Genomic DNA, 21,693 nt, shown 5'->3' on the forward strand with positions numbered 1-21,693 from the left:
CAGGGCCCTGCCCCTCCTCCCACGTCTCTGCTGGGCGGCCTCCATCCCACAATGCATTACCAGGCCTTCCAAGAGGATCTGAACCCTCAAGTCATGCCCTGGGGGGCCGAGAGTGGAAGACTTGCTGTTGGAGGTGATAGAGGGTCCCCCAACCTCACCCTAGCAAGTATGGCCGAGATGAGCAAAAGCTGAGCCAGGGAGGTGGACCAAGTTCGTTCAGAATCTCATTCTTGTAGCCTAGGCCAAGGCACCACCTCTCTAGCAGTGTGAACCCACCAGAAGCTCCTCAGGAGAAAGATGGGCAATCTCCTCATGTGTGATTTACAGGCTGGAAATCCAACAGAGGCTCAGTTATTAGTCAGTTCTGACTCAATGGCAATGAGTGAGTTTTTTTAAAGGGAGTAAAAAAAACCCCTCCATCAGTAAGGAGCTCTGGTGGCCTGTTGGCAAGAAGCCGTACTGCAGTCCCAAAGGCACAAAGTTCAAGTCCACCAACTGCTCCTCAGGAGAAAGATGAACAATCTCCTCCCATGAGATTAACTGCCTCTGAAAACCCACCAGAGGGTCAGCTATGGGTTGATCCCAATTTGATGATACATAACAACAAGAAGAAGCAAAGGACAGAGAAGAAGACAGACAGAAGGAGAGATGACAGGCAGTAAAACTGCAGTTCTCCGGAAGCAAGCAAGCAAGCCTAGAAGGATCTGACCAGAACAGACCCCATCCCCACCTCCCAGAGCGTGCTAGGCCCAGAGCCACCAGATACACAGAAGCTGAGTACCCAAGAACACACCAAAGGCCAGGCTTGCAAAAGAGCCAGATCAAATCTTGACTGTCCACACAGACTATACTGAAAAGGGGATAGGGCTGTTTTCTGGAAAAAAGCTCTGATTACTGTCAGCAGTGCCCCTGGGCAGAGCAGGGTCAGCTGCTTTGTCTCGAGTTTTTCTTATGGGAAATATGTCATGATGGATAAAGTCTGATCTGTGAGACCAGGAAGGTCATTCGTGCAAAGACCAACCAGATCCTTCTTCCCAGGGTCCCAGCTCAGGCCAGGGCTTCTAAGGAGAAAAGGAAGTACCTGAAGCCTGTATTGCAGCTCCCAGTCCCAGGGAACTCTGGGCTGAGGGGATGGGGAGGCAGTTAGGAGGCATGAGGGGCAGTGATGAGAGGAAAGCACATCCATCTAAAACCTGCCTCTCAAAGGCAATTTCACCAGGTAAGCCTGGAGAAGAGTCTTGAACATACCAGGGACTGCCAAGAAAACAAGTAAGTCTGTCTTGGAGAGGGTGAAACCAAATTTCTCCTTGGAGGTTAGGATTCTGAAGCTCCATCTCACTTACTTTGAGTACATGGCCAGGCAGGAGAGCTTAGTTCTTGGAGAAGGACATGATGCTCAGAAGAGTGGACGGACAGTGCAGGAGAGGGAGACCCCTGATGAGATGGATTGATACAATAACTGGGGCGATGGGGGTTGGGTGTCAGAGTTAGCGAGACAGGCTCAGGACAGGGAAAGGTTCAGAGCTGCTATACATGGGGTCACTATATATCGCAGGCGACTCAGTGGCATATAAAAACAATAACATACTATTATAGGTTTGGAAGCAGAAGTCGCATCCACTTCCTATATAACATGCCTCCAGAAACTCTATAAACTTTGATAAATGTTCATGGTTATAATAGAGGGGCTTCAAGCCTTTTGTTCATGCGGTCACTATGAGTCGTGCTCGACTGGAAGGTAATCAACAACAAGAAGAAGGAAGCACCATGGGATGAACTCCCAGCATTTTGCTGTTGTCAGACACTGTTAACTCATGGGAACCCTAAGAACCACAGATAGAGTCCCTGTCTGTCCCACGCTGTCCTCATAGTCTCCACCACAGCAACGTCACCAGTCAAGGAAGTGTCCCAGGACGAACTTCAAGGCCAAGCATCACCCTGAGGGTGGTTACTCTTCAAGGGGGCCTTGAAGATGGGTGTTTAACCACCCCATTTTAAAGAGGAGGAAACTGAGGCATGAAGAGGGTAAGGAACTGGCCCCCTCTTACACAGCTCATGAGTGGTGCGTCAAGCCTCAAGCCCAGAGCTCTTCTCTATGTGTAACTACAGCCAGCCAACTCCTGTGACTGTGCAATGGGGGGAAGGTCAGCCAGTGCCGATTTGATGTAAGTCCAAGAGAAGCCAAAAGCTGGTATTTACTGGCATTCCCACCCCACTCCAGCGCTCTCCTCAGTCCAGGACACTCTTTCCTGGCGGGCCAGGGGAGATCTCGGTGAATAGTGCAGGGGTGATGTGGAGGAACGGCCCTGCCCTCCCAGCTCATCCACGGCTCCTGAGCAGCCCGAATGCCAGGGAAGTTCACCGAGAGTTTACAGATCGCCTTTGTCACTGCATGCTGCACAGAGCCATCAATCACATCCTTAATTTGCCCCGTCACTTTGCAGAGGAAAGGCTCCCAGTGAGCAGCCGGTGGCACGTCCTCTCTCACAGCTCCAGGATTTCATCTCTCTTCCCAGCGCAGCAGCACCAGCAGTGACAGAGCAGGTCTGGGAACCCATGGAGGATCACCCCAGCCTGCGGTCAGGAGAGCCCAGAAACCGGGAGAGCCCAGAGTGATGCCTGCTTGCAAAGGGGACCTGAAGGGGAAGGTCACAGATGAAGGTTGGGGATGGGGAAGAGTGCCAGGCCAGGCAGAGAGGAGGAAGCGCAAGAGTGGATGTGGGTGTTCAGGTCACACAGCCCCCTCTCCTCCAAGCACAGCCCTCTGTTGCCTGGGCACCTCACTCGACCGGCACCCTACCTGGGATGTGAACTGGGTCTGATCCTTGGCTCTATCCTTCTAATCTCTTGTGAGCAGGGGTCAGAGTATGGGATTAGTCTTCCTGGCACTGCCCACATGTACCCCTGACCAGGAGTGCTGGGGCCCAGGCCAAGGGGACCCCAGCAGCACCTACACCTTCTTTCCTGCCCGGTCTCCAAGCACATGAGCTTTGTGCAGGCTGCTCTCCCTGCCTTGTGGCTGCTGACATCAATACTGCCCTGCCGGCCCCCCTCAAACACCACTTACCCCAAGGTGTCCTCCCACACGCCCTCAGGCAGGACAGGTCATTTGCTGGGAGGAGAGCTCTCCCACCTGGCCCTCCCTGGGCCCAGATATTTGTATTTCTGTCCAGTAAGAGGTACAACTGCTGGTTGGGGCTTGGGGGATCTCTCCAGAAAGAATGAGTGAACATGTTACCATCCCTCTGCTTTCATGCACTAAGGTGCCCACAGGCCAGTCACTCTCCCAGCATAAATCAAAGGGTTCCTGCAGGCCACTGCCTGTCTAGGGCAGTCGCACCTCAATGTGGCATCTATAAGGGCCATGTGGGAGATTCAGCACCAGAGCAGGTAAGGCCAGAAAAGATGACAAAAAAGAGGAAAAAATACATGATCTCTGAGTCCACTCTCACTTGCAGCAACCCCATAGGGCAGCCAGAGCTGCCCCACTCTGTCAAGGCCATAATCTTTACAGATGCTCACGGCCACAGCCCCTCCCATGGAGTGGCTGCTGGGGTCCAACTGAATGCTTAACTACTGTGTCACCAAGGACCTTAGTAAAATTTTCATCACATGAGGCCCAGAGGCTTCGGGTGACTGGCCCCTGCCATCCAAGAGTCCAGTCCTAGGAGGAGGCCATGTTATCTGAGGGGGCCAGGCAAGCCTCTAAGAAACCGTCCTCTCTAGTCCTTCTGGGGTGCAGGGGACCCCCAAGTTCCTGCCCTGTTCTGCAACTGCTGCTGTCAGCCGGCACCCACCTTGCGTTTCTTGGCGCGGCCCTCAGCCTGCAGGGTCCGGGTGCAGCGCTGCACACACTCTGAGAAGCTGAGGTTACTGCGGTCCGCGCTGTAGTCCAGGTCGGCCAGCCGTGCCAGGGACAGGATGTAGTTACAGGCGATCCTCAGGATGGCCAGCTTGGACAGCTTCTGTCCGTATGAGTAGCATGGAACCTGGGGGTGGGGGAGAAGACGTCAGAAGGGACGAGGTCTCCCCAATGGGCCTGGCCACGTGAGCAGACAGACTTGAGTTACCTGTGTCCTCTGACTTGCCTACTGATTCCACATACATCATCTCCACTCATCCCTCCACAAATTCACACAGGCACCCTATTCCCACTTCTCAAGAGAGGAAAGTGAGAATCAGCACCTGCCCACAAGTCAGTGCAGGGACTCTTGCCAGGGCAGCCCTCTCCACCTTCCCCGAGGAGGACTCGCTCTGAGGATGTGGGCATTTCTAAGCTCTGACGTTCTGTCACTCCTTCACTGATGCCTGTTCTTTCAGCTTGCTGAGAGTCCAATAATTAATAACTTGATCCCTGCCTCAGAGAACTCATAGTAAAGATCTCAAACTAATCGCCATTGAGTCAGAACTGACTCATAGCTGACCCTCCAGAAGGTTGTTGGAGATTATAGGTCACACGAGAGGAGACTGCTCATTTTTCTTCCTTGGGGATGCTGGTGGACTTGAACCACCAGAGAGGCACAATCATCAGCTTAGCAGGACAACTCCCTACCAACCAGGCCACCAGAGCTCTAAAAATGCTGAAGGGAAATGCAGTAACATCTTGACCCAGGCACTTATGGCTCTGGGGACAAGCAAGGCTGCAAATCTCAGTGCTCAGTGGGAAGAACACCCACATATAGTTAGTCTGCTTTCTTTCTTACCCTCCCCTTCACTATAGATCCACAGTCAACATACCTGGTATCAGCAATCAAGAAATCAAAAGACATATTGCATTAGGCAAATCTGCTGTCAAGGACCTCTTCTAAGTGCTAAAGAGCAAAGATGTCACTTTAAAGACTAAGGTGTGCCCACTCCAAGTCATGGTCTTTTCCTTTGCTTCCAGTGCATCTGAAAGCTGGACAATGACTAAGGATGACTGAAGAAAAATCAATGCTTTTGAATTGTGGTGTTGGAGAAGAATTGAATATATCATGAGCTGCCAAATGAAAAAGCAAGTTTGTCTTGGAGAAAGTATTTTTTAGAGGGAAAGATGGTGAAATTTCATCTCACATACTTTAGGCATGTTGTCAGAAGGAGTCAGTCCTTAGAAAAAGACACCATGCTTGGAAAGGTGGAGAGTCAGAGTAAAAGAAGAAACCCCTCAAGAAGACGGACAGATGAAGTCACTAACAATAGGCTTGAGCATATCCGAGATGGGGAGAATGGTGTATTCTAGGGCAAGGTTCTGTTGCTTTGCTCATCGGGTCACAACAAACTGTAAAAGACTTGATGGCACCTAACGACCTATGCCCTCAGATGGAGCTCTGGTGGCGCAGTGCATTCCATGTTGGGCTGCTAACCAGCAGGTCTGTAGTTTGAATCCACCAGCTGCTCTGAGCGAGAAAGATGAGCTGTCTCCTCTTAAACGAGAGTCACTACGAGCAGGAACTGGCAGTGGCTCTCAACTGGGCTGTTTGGTCCCTCATGGGACAGTTAGCAATGTCTGGTGGTGTCTGCTGACCAGGAAGGAAACAAGCATTCTACAGTGCACAGGTAACCCCCATCCAATCCAAAATGCCAGCAGCATTAAGGCTGAAACTCCCTTTTGTGATACTGGATGAAGCGTGCAGGGAACAGTCGGCTCAGCTTGGGGGTGCTCAGCATGTTCCCGTTGAAAGTGACTGTTGAGGATCTTCCCTGAGCTGCTGCCTCTGAATCTGGCAGGAACCTGTTGTCAGCAGGGCTTGGGCAGCACCTCATTCTCTCCTTGGCGTCCATCTCATGTCTCACTCAGTGATCAGAATCTGCTGTCAGCCTTGAGGACAGCCCTGGAGACAGAGCAGAGCACCAGGCTGCCCCATCAAGGGTGGAATGAATGAATGAATGAACGAATGAATGGAATCCCTCCATCTTCACCCAGCAACTCTAGAAGCACCTCTCTCCAGGAATGAGGTTAGCAGCCCCACAGGATCTGTCACGTGGCACAGTCCTTGACTGCGCACAGCTTTTGTCATTTGGCTTCAAGTCCATGCTCCAGCTCTTTCTGGCTCTAACTTTGGGCAAGCTGCATAATCTTTCAGCACCTCTGTCTGCTAGGTATCTTGATAAAAGAACTGCCCTCAAAGGGTGGCAAGGGTTAGGGGAGATGGCATGTGTATCACACACAAGTCAGCATACTTGTTACAGTTGGTGCTGCAGAAGGTCCCCAAAGAAGACTCTAGAGAGGAGGATATGCATGAAGTCTGGAGCCAGTCACCTAAGGGGAAGGGAAAGAGACTGAGAACAGATGAGCACTCAGGCCAGAGGCAAGCTTACTCGCAGGCAGCCAAAGAAGGAGTCCCTAGGTGGGACTAGCACTGTGTCCTAGTGTTTAAGCACTGAACTATTAACCAAAAGGTTTGTGGTTTAAGCTCATCCAGAGTGTCTTTGAAGGAAGGTCTAGCCTCTATACACAGAGGGGTGGTAACCCTGTCCCAGACTCTAAGAGGTGACCCACAGATGGGCAGCCCTACCTTCCCCCACTCCACCTCCAGCTCCAAGCCCTGCCCGCAGCTCCACGCTCGTCCAAGAAAAGCTGGCAGGACAACACATAGTGCATATTCCCAACCAGAGTGCACAGAATCCTCTCCGCCTGCTCTCTGTACCCTTTATCAGCCTGAACAAACAAAGTCTGTGGGACCTCAGTTCCCGGTAGCCCTGGGTCAGGGGAGGGTCTCAGCTGATGGAGGCCTGGGGGCAGACCCAGCTCCTCCCAGAGGCCAAGCACTGTTCTGCAGAGGAGATGCCAGGGAGGGTCCTTTAAAGTCCCAGCTGTTGAGCCCTCAGCACCTAATAGCTGGCTTTCCTGCCTGGTGCAGGGATCTTGGGATGAGTCTGCACCTGGGATCGAGGGACACTGGAGGTCATAGAGCAAGAAATGAGTCCAAGGTCAAAATGCCAGGTTCTAGGCATTTGTTTCAAATTGTCACTCTGTCCTACTACTTCTGTCAAGCTCCAGGTCTAAGAAAGCTGGTGACAATGGTTTAGAGGGAGTATTAGCTCATTTAGCATTTTCCCTCAAATAAAGCATATTATCTCATGCACAAATGAAAAAAAAACCCACCTGTAGAAAACCTGCTAAGTAAGACCTAGTTGAAGACAGAAGCCTGTCTGGCCCAAAACCACCCAAAGAAGACACATGGTCACCATGTTCTCCAGCAGCAGCTGCACTATTTGTTGCTTTTTTTTTATGCATCGTCAAGTCACCTGCGACTCAAAGCGACCCTACGTACAACAGCTCTGGCCTCGCTCTATCCTGAGCCAACCAAATGGTCTCTGACACACCTACCCCCCATTACCCCAGTCAGTGAATCAATCCATCTTTTTGAAGGTCTTCCTGTCTTGTGCTGTCCTCCACCCTCCCAAACACGACATCCCTCTCCAATGACTGGTCGGTTCCTCCTTACAGTGTGTCCAAAGTACATCAGACAGAGCCTCAGAATCCTTCCCTCCAAGAAGCAGCATGATTTCACCTCTCTAGGACGAACTTTTCAACATGTATGCAGAGCAGATTATCCGAGAGGCTGGGCTCTATGAGGAGAATTGTGGCATCAGGATTGGTGGAAGGTCTATTAACAATCTCCGTTATGCAGATGACACAACCCTGCTTGCTGAAACTGAGGAGGACCTCATGCACTTGCTGCGAAGGGTCAAGGACTGCAGCCTTCAGTATAGACTAAGGCTCCATGTCAAGAAGACAAAGATTCTCACCACTGGACCAATTGGCAGCATCAGGATGGATGACAAAGAGATTGAGAGTGTTCACAGCTTCAGTTCGCTCGGCTCCACAGTCAACACTCTTGGCACCAGCAGTCAGGAAATCAAAAAGCGTATCGCGATGGGAAAGTCTGCTGTTAGGGACCTCTCTAAGGTACTGAGGAGCAACAGTGTCTCTCTGGAGACTAAGGTGCGCCTGATACAGGCCATGGTATTTGCAATCGCTTGTTATGCATCAGAGAGTTGGACAATGACTAGGGAGGACAAAAGGAGAGTGGATGCTTTTGAGCTGTGATGCTGGAGAAGGGTACTGAATGTACCATGGACTGCCAGGAAAACAAACAGATTCATCTTGGAGAGGATTAAACCAAGCTACTCCTTGGAGGCAAGGATTCTGGGGCTTCGTCTGACATACTTTGGACATGTTGCCAGGAGGGACGGGTCCTTGGAGAGGGACATCATGCTTGGGAGGGTTGAGGGACAACGCAGGAGGGGAAGACCCTCTATGAGATGGATTGATTCGGTGACTGGGGTAATCGGGATGGGTGTGTCAGAGGTGGTGCGGTTGGCGCAGGATAGAGCAGGGTTTAGGGCTGTTGTGCATAGGGTCGCTATGAGTCGGAAACGACTCAACAGCACATAACAACAACAAGGACGAACTATTTCTTCTCCTAGCAGCCCATGGTATATTCAATACTCTTCTCCAGCATCACCACAATGAGGCCAAAAGCCCCTTTTAAGTAGCCTAACTACCCCCCCCCCCGCCCATAAGGACAACTCCACATCCTCTAAGTGCTCTGACCCACAAGACACATTCTTACCCCCAAGAGCCCAGCCCAATGACGCACAGGGGTGATGGATGCAAAGTGGGTGTCCAACGGCCCAGTTCTAGAGGGAGGGTGGAACAGAGGAAGCTGTCTGAATACTAGGTACTATGGGCAGTGAGACTTGGGGCAAGGCTTTTCACCACTCTAAGTCTCCGTTTCCTCATCTAGAGAGTGAGAAAATTACCTGCCGCTCCCAAAGAACTGGGAGAACCCTCCCCTTCCTTCCTCCAGGGAGCTGGGGCCAGACTACCCTGTGTGTCTAGCAGAAGGCTGGCGGGGGCGTGGAGGTTAGGGTTTGAATACATGTCTCTATTCATCTCTCAACAAAACGAGATGGACTGACACAGTGACCGCAGCAATGGGCTCAGCAAAGACCGTGAGGATGGCGCAGGATCCAGCAGGGTCTCAAGCTTGTGTTCACAAGGGTCACTCTGAGTCGTACTGTTGGAGAAGAGTATTGAACATCCCATGGTCTGCCCAAAAAGACAAACAGGTATGTTTGGGAGAAGGTGCAGCCAGAGTGCTTCTCGGAAGCAAAGATGATAAAGGTTTGTCTCACGTATTTTTGGACATGTTGTAAGAGCAGTTATTCCTTGGAGAGGGAATGCCTGGAAAAGTGGAGGGACAGCAAAGGAGAGGAAGACTCTCAACCAGGTGGACTAACACAGTGACAGTGGCAATGGGCTCGAGTGTGTCAGAAATGGTGAGGACGGCACAGGAGAGGACAGGGTTCAGAGCAGTTGTTCACAGGGTCACTGAGAGTCATCCTTGACTCACTAGGACCTAACAACAAACAACAACATGAGTCGTAGTGAACTTGAAGACACTTAACAATAACCACGTAGTCGTCTTTTTAACTATAGGGGAGCTCTGGTGGCCTAGTGTTAGAAACTGTGCCGCAATCCCAAAGACACGTTGTTCAAATTCCCCAGCTGCTCTACAGGATGAGCAACCTCTGATGGCTTCACCCTTTGCCCACACCCTCTCTACACCAGCCCCTGCTGCTGCTCACCTCCAACCCCAGATCTGAGGGTCTCTCCCCAACACATACTACTGCAAAGTGGATAGGAGGCTCCGGAGACTGTCTTCCTAAGCCTGTCTGGCTGCCTCGTGCCATGATGGACGGCTCCACATTGTGACATGGGCTGAGGAGCAGATTGGACATGAGCCTGGGCATTGGAAGGAGACACTGACCCTGGTTCAAAGCCAGGCTCTAAGAGTGACCGTGGCACACAGCAGTGCTGGTTATGAAGGGTCAGCACCATCAACCTGATGAAATGCAAGGCCAGAAATGCAAGGCTGCCAGACCTTAACCAGTTTACATGAGCTTTCTGAACCTCGGTTTTACCACCTGTGAAACGGAGGAGAGATGACAAATAGTGTTCTCTTTCATTATATGAACTATCAAGCATAGCATGTTCAGCACAGTGCCTGGCACAAAGTAGGCATCTAATGGACGGTAGTTTCTATGCTTATTACTGAGATGCTTAAAGTTTACCTATTTCCCATCTGTGGAGAGCCTTGCCCGGCCCTGAGGATACCGTGTAAGAACTGTACCCTCTTTCCACCCCTCCTACCCTTTCTGCAAAGCAGCAGCAGCACACAACCACCTCAGCAGAGGCTGGAGCCAGGGCCTGATCAGGTGGCCACATGGACAGGGCAGCAGAGGCCACAAAGTCGGCTGCTGGACTCCGATACAGGGCCCCTGTCACTGCAGCAGGGGAGCAAATCTTCTGACCAGGGCACAGTCCCAGGCCCCAACCTGATGTCACATCAGCTAAGACCCAATTTGGGCACAGCCAATGGTCCTCCTTTCCCAAAAGACCTATTCAAGCTGATTGTTCTAAGCCTAGATCCTGGCCTCAAGCAGGCTGGCTTCCTTTTGTACATGAGGAAGCTGAGAGTCAGAGAACTAACTGGCTTCTTCCAGAGCCCCAGGGCTCTCCTGATGTGCAGATGCTGGTGTGATGAGGTGGGGTGCTGTGGGCGTGGCCTTGGCTCCCCTGGCCCTATGGTCAAGGAGGGGCCTTTCCCTCTCAGATGGCAGGCTAGTGCCCACAGCATTCTGACAACAGCGTGTGTGAGACACACACACACACACACACATCCCCTTCACCGTGTGAGTAGGTGGCCTTGTCTTCTGTTTAGACACACAGACCAGACCTTATCCTCTGATACAGGAACTTCCTCATGAGAAAGAAGGAATCAAAAGGAGGCCAGAATTATCACCTCCCCTTGGCGTGCCGGCCACACCCACACACACACCTCTGCAAGTCACTAAGCCAGAGCTGTGCCACTCAGAGAAGCAAATCCAGATGCACTCGGCCAGACAGGCCTGCCAGAAACTGCTGACATCTCCCTAGCCCATTGGTCATTCTGGACATATCTTCCTTCTCTAGACTTCGATTTCCCATTCCATGCAATGGTTGAGTGACAGCCAGGTGCCATGGTCACTCTCAGTCTGAGCATGGCAGAGAGGCTGTTAGGATCAACTAGAACTTATTTTACAAAGAAGGGAAAGCCAGCAGACCAATGAGATGCAGTAGAATGGTCAGACCATGAACATCTCACAGGGGAATGGAAAGAGGCAGCTGGTGGGGATAAGGAGCCCCAGGTGCCAGCCCTGCCCGCCATCCTATAGTCCCATCAGCCAGCAGCTCTACCATCCTGCATGTCCTTCCTGCTGCCCACCAGCCCCATCACCCCTCAGCTGGGAGACTCCACAGACTTGGCCTCCTAAGTCAGGGAGGGGTTCCCCTAATTGAAAGTGAGCAAGCAAACAGACCTCTCTGCTCTTCTGTCATCATTTGTGGCAGGCCTTTTCACAGGGTGTCACCCTCTCTGGGGACATTCAGACACAAGTCACTATCCCAGGGTGGACTGCCTGGTCCACTTGGCCAACTACCCATATCCAAGCCAGTGTGGCTGTTAACGGGTCTTCCAGCCTGGCCTGTCCAACCTGACCTTGTCATCCAAGCACCCAAATCAAGGCAAGTGACACCTCAAAAATCAAAGGGCTTCTTCACCCCCTGGGGTTTAGTTCATTTCCCAGGGATGCACACAGTCTTTATCTCCCCACTCCGGCCGCTAGGAGGAAGAAGACAGTTATTTCTGAAAAGTGGTGTGGTTGGCTAAAGCCCAGAGAGGTTTAGCAGTATCCCCTAAGTCACACAGCTGCATCCTCAGAGCACTCAGACCTCACATCCAGCAACATTTTCTCAGCCTGTCTGATAGGTAGGCATCCATAAGTAATTCTCAGGCAAGTATTCTTCTCCTTGTCCCAAGAAGGGACACTGTTTCATGTCACCAGCTCCAAACGGAGAAGCCCTGATGCTCTCGAGCTGCCCCAGGCTACTCAGCAGTCTGTCCTCCCTCTTCCCAGAGTGGTGGGCAGCAAAGAGAGGAGACTCCCACCAGCCAATTCCCTGAGGTCGCCGGAGGGCTGGCCGCAGGCTCCTACTTCTGTTCCTGAGAATGCCAGAGCTCAAGTGCAGCGCCCAGAAGCGACTTGTGAGCGCACTTCTCTGCTGGATGCAGGGATCTGGAGAGGGTTGGCGGGCTCCAGGTGACTAGAGAACGTTGTGTTCCCTCAGCATCCCCGTCCACCATCACTAGACAGGGAAGATCTGGAGGCCGCAGGGAAAACTCAACCCTTCCTTCCCGACGCGAGGCATTCCCACATAGCCTCTCCAATGCGCCAAGGGGAATTCAGGAAACAAATTCCCGTTGTCATAGGAGTGAGCTATGGCTGAAACCAAGCGCACAGCCAGGCCACTCTGGGAGTGCCAGACAAACCCACAGCTATCGATCTCAAACCCTCAGGTCCATTTTGCAAACAAAAACCATGCCAATGCTAGGGTCAAAGCCACGGCCCCGGGCCCGCCCTAGCTCTGGGACCCCAGCGGTAGGAAAGAGCTTGTCTTAACCACCCACCTCCACCCGCGCCCTGACCCCCGCGCCCTCGTGCCCCCAGTTCGCCGCCTGCCCCCTTCTCGGCGAGGGTGCGCGGCGGGAGCGAGTACCTGCTTCCTGAGCGCCTCGAAGGCCGCGCTGATGGTGTGCACGCGCGTCCGCTCGCGGGCGTTCGCCAGGAGCCGCCGGGTCTGCTGCAGGGCTTTGATCTCCGAGGAGGCGGCGGTCGCCTCGCCCGGCCGTTTCCTAGGCGACGCAGAGGAATCCGGGTGGTTATTGTAAATTACGTGTGAAATTGATGAGTAGGAACTTTCCCCGGGGCGAGCGGAGGGCGCGGGGCGTGCAGAGGGCGCTGGGGGCTCAGGGGGCGCTGGGCGCGCGGGAGTCGCGCACAGGAAGATGCGGGGACGCAGGCCTTGCTCCCGACAGGGCTGCGCCTCCAGAGCCCTTGACGCCTGGCTCTGGGGCGCGGGAGGCGGAGGGGGCGTGGGGAGTCCCGGCCCCACCGCGCCCAGCGTGAAGCCACGCTTCCGCGCGTCCAGCACCCCGCACTCCCCTGCAGTGTCCGCGCCCCCACCAGGGAGCACGGCTGGCGCCACTGGGGCGGGCACTGGGGCCGGAGCCGACTGCCGCGGCTGGGTCCTGTCCCGCAGCCCGTTGGTGGTGGCGACGCAGGGCTCGGGTACTTGCAAGTCCACTCGGAAAGTTTTATAGCCGATGGTGCGCCGCGCCGGCTCTTTGCCTTTCCTCTTGAGCTTCTTGAGGCCGTTCAGCTCCTTCACGCACACGGTCTTCCAGGGCCCGTCCTCGAGGACCGGGATGTGCTTCATGCTGCGGGCAGCGCGGGGCAGGGGCGTGGGGCCGGGCGGACGCGCGCCGCGCAGGCTGTGCCGGCAGCTCAGCGCCGCGCAGTCTCGGCTCCGGCTCGCTCTGGCTCCGACTCTCCCCTCCTCCCTCCGCCCTCCCTCCCTCTCTCCCTCACTCCCTTTCTCCCCACGCCCCGGGCAGCTGCGCCTCCGGCTCCGTGAAGCCGCCGGGCTGTCCGCTCCCGACGCGCTCACGGTGTCATCTGAAGTCGCTACCGCGCTGCCAGCATTTCTGCAGAACGCCCGCTGCGCTCCATCTGTGTTTGTTTAGCCTCAGTTTACACCGAAGCCCAGTCCGTGAGATCAGTCAGTGCCGCCAGAGAAGAGGCAGCTCCGGCCCGCCGGCTCCCCAGCCCGGCCGCCCCGCCGAGAGCGCCTTTAAAGAAACAGGAAGCACTTTTCAAAACAGCTGGGCTGCGGGCCGCCTCCTTTGTCCGCGTGCTCTACCACCTACCCCCACCGCCCCTTCCCAGAACCTGCCTCCTTCACGTTCCCTCCCACCCCCTGCTCAAATCAGTGTCGGTCGCTCTCCCGGGGACAGCCCGCTCCCTGCAGGCCGCTTGGCTTGGGAGCGCAGTGACCCTTACCCAAATAAGAGCTGAGCCCTCTCCATGCGCCTTCTCCAATCCGGCACCTTCCTGTCCACCTTTCTCCTGCCAGGGTCAGTTACCTGGCGAACCTCGTGCCCTTTCGTGGTTTGGCAGCCTAGCACCATCTGTCTCCAGGAGCTTAGGCGGGAGAGCTTAGGCGACTAGGAGCTGACCTTTCCTCAAGGTCACCAAGGGTCAAGTAGGAGCTCTGAATTCACTGGAGCCCTGCATCCTTGCCATCTAGAGTCGTCCACTGCAAACCAGACTGTCAGACTCACCCTTAGGAAGCATACAGAGCATAATAGCGGAAGATGTTGGGTTGAAGTCACACATAAGGTAGTCTACACATAAGGTAGAGTATGCTGCAGTCGTTATTATGAATACAGACCAACAAGTTCACCTCTAGGAACAAACTTCCCAGGCTCAGAACACGAGTAAGTAGCCTTAAATGAGTCACTTAGCCACTCTGTGTCCCCTCTCCTATCTAAGATGGAAGTGATGGCCAAACCTTGCTTCCAAAGTTGTCCCAACAATCAAATAAGTATGTGCACACCAGCTGAAAGTTTTGCGCTGTAAACAGCAAAGCGTGGAAGTCAGGCCCCTGGGCAGTGCCCCATCCCTTCCATCTGAAAGATTCTGGAATGAAGTCAAGCACATCTCCACCAGAAACCCACCGTCCTGTCCCCCACCACTGCCACCTGCTGCGACCCCACACAGGGCTGTCCATTTAAAGTGACTAGAGAACAGAGAGAGCTGCCCGGTCAGGTCCCCACAGACCTTGCCAGAAACCCATCTCCATGTCTTTCTCCCCCCCGGACTGTGGTGGATTCAAACCACTGGCCTTTCATTTGCAGCCAAGCCCGTAGCCAGCTGAGAATACCGGGTGCCTGTACACACATAGATCTCATGATGACAGTAAATGTTGAGCCTCATTTTTTCCACCAAGACAGGCCTGAGCATCATAGAGCATGTGCTTTCCAGCACACCCTCTCTATGGACACCTACTTTATCCTGCTGTTTCTCCAAGGCTAATACACCAGCCTTGCTCAAAAGTATCTCTGCAGAGCTATTGGAAACACCAGCCAGTGTCCCTTGCAGATTCCCTCAGCCTCCCTCGGCTGCCCTTGCTGGCTCCCACGCATGCTCACGGCTGCAGTTTAACCTTGACTGCACACCTGTCAGGTCCCCTGGACCTGAGTTCCTGAAAGACCAGCTGTTTCCTTCCTCTCTGTCTACAGGAGCCTGGCACCAAGTCAGTGCCTGGGAACCCTTCAGTGAAGGACATCCAGCTCTCAAGTCCTTTATATTCTGCTCTCCAGAAACCTGAGCCCCCAGCAACAGCTGGAGTCTTATCCCTGGGAGCCTGTCGGTGGCAGTGGAGTGGGAAAACATGTCCCCCTTGCACAGGACAGAGTCTTCTCCCTTGTAGGATGGAAAGAATGGCCACGTGCCTGATAGGTTGGCTATGAGGATTAAATGAGCCAGGATGCACCCCACCTGGCCTGATGCCAACACAATAGCAGGGTGGCTTCAGCGTCCCAGTGAGTGCTGCAACCAGGTCCTGCTGCAGTCAGGTGGATCGGACCCGCAGGCTGGGTCCCCAGGGCTGGGTAAGGTGTGAGGAAGGCTCTGGCGTGGCTGACAATTGTCCCTGAAGAGGTGGTTTGCACTCCTGGTAAACTAAATATCTTGGTAAAGTACTTAGGACCTCCTACACTCTAATTATCAAACCCCAGCCAGCTCCTCCAAATCAGAGAAGACATTAAGGTGCATGGGGGTGAGAAGTGGTGGAGATAGGAATGTCAGCTGTGCCTTGCTGTGTGAATTTAGAGGGGGACTCAGACCCAAACTTCAGGCCCCAGCAACACTCCCTCTTCACCTCCTCATTGTGCCACCACCTCTCCCTGCTGCTCAGTGTCAGGACCCTGGAGTTGGCACTGCTGCTTATCAGCTGTGTGACTGGAGCCGCCTCTCACCCTCTCTGGGGTTGGGTTCTCTATGGGGCATCGTCTTGTTCCCCGTGATGTGGAATGAGCAGCCGTTCTTCATCAGGAGGAGACAGGGTGTGGGTGAACCAGAGGACCATGGTGTGGAAGGACCCTGTTGTCTCAGACAGACAGCAGATCTGCACCCTCTAGGCAGCTGCCCTGCCCTACCACCCAAGAGCTGATGATAAAGGAGCCCTGGTTAGCACAGTAGTTAACCAAAACTAGCTTCTAATGACAAAAAAGGTGGTTCAAGTCTGCCAACCCACTGGCCGCTCTTCGTAGGAAAGGTATGGCAGTCTGCTCCCATAAGGATGCCTTGAAACTTGGTGGTCCCAGCTATCAGTTGAAATCCATACACTGGTCAGCAGCAGGTTTGAGTTTGGAGGCTTTTCCCCTCTGTCCAGCTGAGCAGCGCCCCCTGGTGGTGAATCAGTGCATCGCCTGCACACAACACAACTGTGTCCTCACGGAGAGCTTGCTGATTTTGGAGTAGGGAATAGTGCCTCTGCCTGGACATTAATCCTGATTTCAAGAGTTTGTACAGTTGTCAGGATAAAAAGGTTCTTGGGGATATGAGAAGTCCATTCTCTTGACTTGTCGTTATGTGCTGTCACCTGCAACTCATATCAACTCCATGTACAACAGCTCTGAACTCTATCCTATCCTGAGCCAGTCTCACTGGCTCAGGCACACCTGCCCTCATTACCCGGATTACGGAGTCAATCCATCTCATCCTGGGCCTTCCTCTCTTGTTCTGTCCCTCCATCCTTTCAAACATGATATCTCTCTCCAAGGACAGGTTCCTCCTGGCAACATGCCAAAAGTATGTGAGATGGAGCTTCAAAATTCTAGTCTCTAAGGAGCAGCTTGGTCTCACCCTCTCCAGGACAGACCTATTTGTTCTCTTAGCGGTCCAAGGTATGTTTATTACTCTTCTCTAGCACCACGACTCAAAAGCATCAATTCTTCTATCCTCAGCTACTGTCCAGCTCTCTAATGCATAACCAGTAATTGCAAAGACCATGGCGTGGATCAGGCACATCTTATTGTCTAGACTCACAAAGTTGCTCTTAAGTACTCTGGAGAGGTCCCTGACGGCACATTTTCCCAGTGCAATCCATCTTTAAAATTCCTGACTGCTGGTGCCAAGAGTGTTGGTCATGGAACCAAGCAAGCTAAAATTGTTAACAATCTCAATCTCTGCTCGTTGGGACAGGACAATGCAGGCATCCCAAGAAAACTCATGTTCTAGCTTAATTAAAAACCTAATCCATCCACAAAGCCACAAGGAACAAGAAGACATTCACACTGGAGTCAGGAGAGGACATCAAGTAAGAAATAGCCCTGCTGGTGTCAGATGAATCTTAGCTGAAAACAGAGAACACTGGAAATTTGTCTACTGAGTTTCACCAATTATGTAAAGATATTCAACTTAGTAGATCCTAACAAATTATGGATACTTTATAAAGGATAGAAATTCAAGACACTTAATTGTGCTCATGTGGAACCTGTACATGGATCAAGGGGAAACTGCTCAAACACGCCACGGTGACACTGGTCAAACTGTGTAGTTTAACACTGGGAAAGGTGAGCAGAAAGCTTGTATGCTTCTGCCTTACCCACTCATCCTGTGCACTGGGCACATAATCAGAGAGTTCGTACTATGCAACAAAGTATGTGGGGGTCAGAAGTGGAGGGAAAGTCATTAAACAGCCTGAATATGCAGATGACACATCCTCCTGCTGAAAACAAAGGAGACCTGAAGCACTTACCGACGAAGGTCAAGGGCTTCAATATGGACTACACCTGAGCCAAAAGGAAATGGGGTCTTCCCAAATGGACCAGTAAGTAATAAGATGAGAAATGAGGGAGACACTGAAGTTGTCAGCAGCTCCGTTCTACTTGCATCTGCAATCAAGGCCCATGGAAGCAGGAATCAAGAAACCACCAAACAACTTAAAAAGACCTCTTTTTACATTTTCAAAAACATTTTACTTTTTCATGACTAAGGTGCGTCTGACCCAAGCCATAGTCTTTCAGTCACCTTACATGCTTGCAAAAGCTGAATAATGCAAAGGTTAAGCCTGAGAAGAGTCGATACATTTGAATTGTGGTGTTAGTGAAGGATACCAAATACTCCCCAGACTGTCAACATACAACTTTTAAGAAACACAATCAGAAGTAGAAGTTAGAATAGCAAGGCTTTGGCTTGCTTACTTTGGACACATCATCAGAGGACACACCAATCAGTAAAAAAGAACCACATGTCTGATAAAGAAAGCAGTAAGAATATGGGAAACTTTCAATGAGACAGACAGACTCAATAGCTAGAGCAATGGATACGAGCAAAGCATCCATCATGGGGTAGCACAGGGGCAGGGAACACTTTTTTGCATTGTCCATGAGGAGTCACTATGAGTTAGAGCCAACTCCAGTTAACAAGGACAACACGTCCCAACAACCTTCAAAACACTCCCCCACTGGACCTACAGTTTGAGATTGCCCTGGGCTAGCACAATGGTGCCGCTGGAAGGTCCAGCATCCCTGGATGACTGCTCCAGGGGATGGAAATGAAGCTGGGAAAGGAAAAGGCAGTCAGGAGACTGGGACTCAGGCAATTGGGAACAGATGCTTCAAAGTAGTCATTGTTAGGTGCCGTCCAGTCGACCTCGGCTCACAGTGGCGCTGAGCAGCAGGCCTGAAGCTTGCCCCATCCCGTGCTGTCCTCGCTGTCTCGGATATGCTCAAACCCATTGTTACTGTCACTGTGTCAATACATCTCGTTGAAAGTTAGACATATGTAATTGCTACCATTACAGACTTTTACTAAATCCTTTTAATAACCTAAGGAAATAAACCGATTTTGCAAGAGGAAATTTGCAAACATAAAGAAAATGGCAGATGTGAGACTTGAACCTAGAAAGACTGGCCCAAAAGCTCAATCTTTCAGCAATTATGCTTCACTCACTCCTAAGAACAGCACAGCTGGTCTCTGGGGAAGTGGTAGCCGAGTCCCCTAGGGTTGCAAGCAGCACCCAAGGCTGGGACCACAGGGTCTCGACCTTGGCCTTTTGGACAGACTTTGCTATCAGCATGAATGGGCCACCTCTCAGCTGAGGCCACTGGCCTCTCCTGGCCAGGTCCCTGTCAGCTGGCAGGGGTGCCATCTTGGGATAGTGGAGCACTCGGAGTATATGGAGCCTTCCCCTGCCCCCAGATCTCAGATCTCATCACAATGCTCCCTAGAAGTCCTTGGTGCTCACACAGTCACATGAGAGGATGGGACCCTTATTCCGGGGTGGCACCCAATGGCTGTGTCTTCTAGGCCTGATGAGATGGAGTCTCGAATACCTGCTCCATGAAGGTCTGCATTCCTGAATCAGGAGTCCCTCTATCTGGCTGTTCCAATTATTCCAAAGTGAGTGTGCCACTCAGAGAGAAGGGGAACAAGAGCAGGAGCTAGACTGCCAGCAGGGAGCCTCCTGGTGGAGACAGAAAACTATGGACTTGAGCCTGCAACCACTGGCTTCTCCCCAGTGGAGAAGCAGAAAGGTTCACGTAGTATATGGTGAGCTCCCGGGACCCCAAGTTCCTCCACCTCCTAGTCACCTTGCCACACGTTCACCATGTGTCCAGAGGCTTCTCCTCAGGGACAACCCAGTAGGAAGCCCTCAGGAGATGCTCTCTAGTCTTGTCTCTGATTTCCTCTCTTGAAGTGACCAACTAACAGACAATTGAGAGTCTTGGGGGGTAGGACAGGGAAGGATGAGGACACTGGGGGCGAAAAGGGGGGAGAACTTCCAGCTTTTTGAGACCTGGTGGGATGCACCTTCTCAGCATTGGCATCCTCTGCGGAGGATCAGACTCCCCTGCTAATGCAAGGTCCCTGGAGCAGGGCTTAGTGTTGTTCAGTGAGAGAGAGAGAAGGGGGAGAAGGTGGGAGCAAACAGTCAGGATGTTGCCACCCCTAAGTAACTGAAGGTGCGTGGTGTGATGGGCAGGCGGGCAACCTGTCAAGACACGTTGTTGTTTGGTAACATCAAGTGAACCATGGCTCATAGCGACTCTATAAACAGCAGATCTGAACCTTGCCCTATCCCACGTCATCCACACCATCTCTGATATGTTCGACCCCCATTGTTAAAGTCACTGTGTCTGTCAATCCATCTTGCTGAGGGTCTTTCTCTGACCCTCTGCTTTTCCCAGAAGGATGTCTTTTTTCCGAGGACTAGTCCCTCCTGACAGCATGCCCAGGTTATGTGAGACCAAGTTTTACCATCCTTGCCTCTAAGAAGTAGCCTGGTTGCACTTCAACCAAGATAGACTTGTTTGTTCTCTTGACCATCCATGGGATGTTCAGTATGCTTCTCCAACACCACAGCTCAAAGTCATCAATTCTCCTGACATCCTTATTCACTGTAGACCAGACTCTGTCATCCCTTTGCTAACGGCACCCCATTGGCTTCCTTGTTTCCTCAGCTGCATCTGTCATGATCTCTTTTCTCCTTGTGTGTGTGTGTGAGGACGATGTCTTCTCCTCCACCACCCCTTCCCACCCCGGGTTATTCCAACCTGCCTTGGTCAGTGGCTGCAGAAGTGGCACTGCCAGTTCCAGGCCTCACTCTTACTAAGTCTGTGTTTCCACCTCCTGCCCCGTTGAGAAGCCCAGGTTCTTCTCAGGGGCTGGACATGTGAGTGAAGAAGGCCTTCTGTCCAGCTCACCAGGGAGCCCTCAGACACCCCCAGCCTGTGCCACCACATAATACCACCCCAGGAAGGAACCCTCAGCCGAGCTCAGCCAGCTCCCAGAACCACGAGAAAGGAGGATTGTGCTAAAACACCACATTCAGGGTGGTTTGTAATGCAGCATTAGAATCAGAGCCAAAATCAACATCTGGTCCCCCATTTCCTCTCTGACTTCATCCCCTCATCCCCTCAAGTCTTCCCCACCCCATTCATTCTGTCCTACTCCTTAAACCCACCAGGCAGGCTCCTAGCTCCAGGCCCTCTGCACTGGATGTTCCTTTGCCTGAAAGGCTTTGTGCCCAAGGAGCCTCTCAGCTCACTCCATTCCTTTCAGACATCTGTGTCACCTTCCCAGCAAGGCTGTCTCTGACCACTCCCCTCTAATGCCTTCCACCTCTTGCCTGTTTTGTTCTTCTCCACATCACTTACCGTCATCTGACCTGCTGTGTCTGTTGCTGGTCTGTGTTTATTACTTACCGCTCCACTCCACGAGGGCTGTTAACCCAGCTTCTAGAATAGCCACTGCTCAACAATAAATGTTTGTTGAATGAATTAATCCCACTCCTCAGTTTGGACCAGAGCCTGCTCAGTTATTCTGACAAAAGGAGCCAGTGGACACAGAAGGGCAGCTGCCCTGACCCTTGACAACTGGTGGCTGTGACGAATCTCCTCTTCTTCTGGCTTTGAGGCTTCCATCCTGATCAACTGAATATTCATTTAGTCATTTGACAGAGGCATAGCTGAGCCAAGCCCCATGAAGGAGCCCGGTGCAGTGTCCACCCTCAGAAGGTCAGTACAGCACAGGCAGTTCTTAGCCCTTTCTTGTCCTCTCCACAAGGGAGCTCTGGTGGCATAGTGGTAAGGAGTTGTGCTGTCAACCCAAAAAGAAAGAGTTTGAAACCATCAACTGCTTAGAGAGAAAAAGAGGGACAATCTCCTCCTGGACAATTAATTTACAGACTTAGAAACCAGCAAGAGGGTCAGCTATGAATTGGTTTTGATGACTGACCTTTTTAAATCTTGTCCA

General features: G+C 52.3%; 1 protein-coding gene across 1 annotated transcript; it reads right to left on the reverse strand.

The window, feature by feature from the left end:
• Positions 1-2,484: 2,484 nt before the first annotated feature.
• Positions 2,485-13,306, reverse strand: ATOH8 (atonal homolog 8 (Drosophila)). Its single transcript, XM_006900388.1, has 3 exons — positions 12,587-13,306; positions 3,798-3,989; positions 2,485-2,574 (listed from the first exon to the last, which is right to left on the reverse strand). The coding sequence occupies exons 1-3, from the start codon at positions 13,304-13,306 to the stop codon at positions 2,485-2,487; spliced, it is 1,002 nt and encodes a 333-aa protein (XP_006900450.1).
• Between the last annotated feature and the right edge of the window lie 8,387 nt (positions 13,307-21,693).

This window comes from Elephantulus edwardii, unplaced genomic scaffold (genome assembly GCF_000299155.1).
Source record: "Elephantulus edwardii isolate Elephantulus edwardi_28Jun2011 unplaced genomic scaffold, EleEdw1.0 scaffold00283, whole genome shotgun sequence".
Lineage (NCBI taxonomy): Eukaryota > Metazoa > Chordata > Mammalia > Macroscelidea > Macroscelididae > Elephantulus > Elephantulus edwardii.

What these genes read in the sequence shown, in the direction of transcription:
- ATOH8 (XM_006900388.1), bottom strand. Translation starts at nt 13,306, where the DNA reads ATGAAGCACATCCCGGTCCTCGAGGACGGGCCCTGGAAGACCGTGTGC. An exon ending in TCGAGGCGCTCAGGAAGCAG is followed by an intron (nt 3,990 to 12,586) that starts GTACTCGCTCCC and finishes CCCCACCCCCAG; the next exon opens with GTTCCATGCTACTCATACGG. An exon ending in GCCGCGCCAAGAAACGCAAG is followed by an intron (nt 2,575 to 3,797) that starts GTGGGTGCCGGC and finishes TCCTGACCGCAG; the next exon opens with GCTGGGGTGATCCTCCATGG.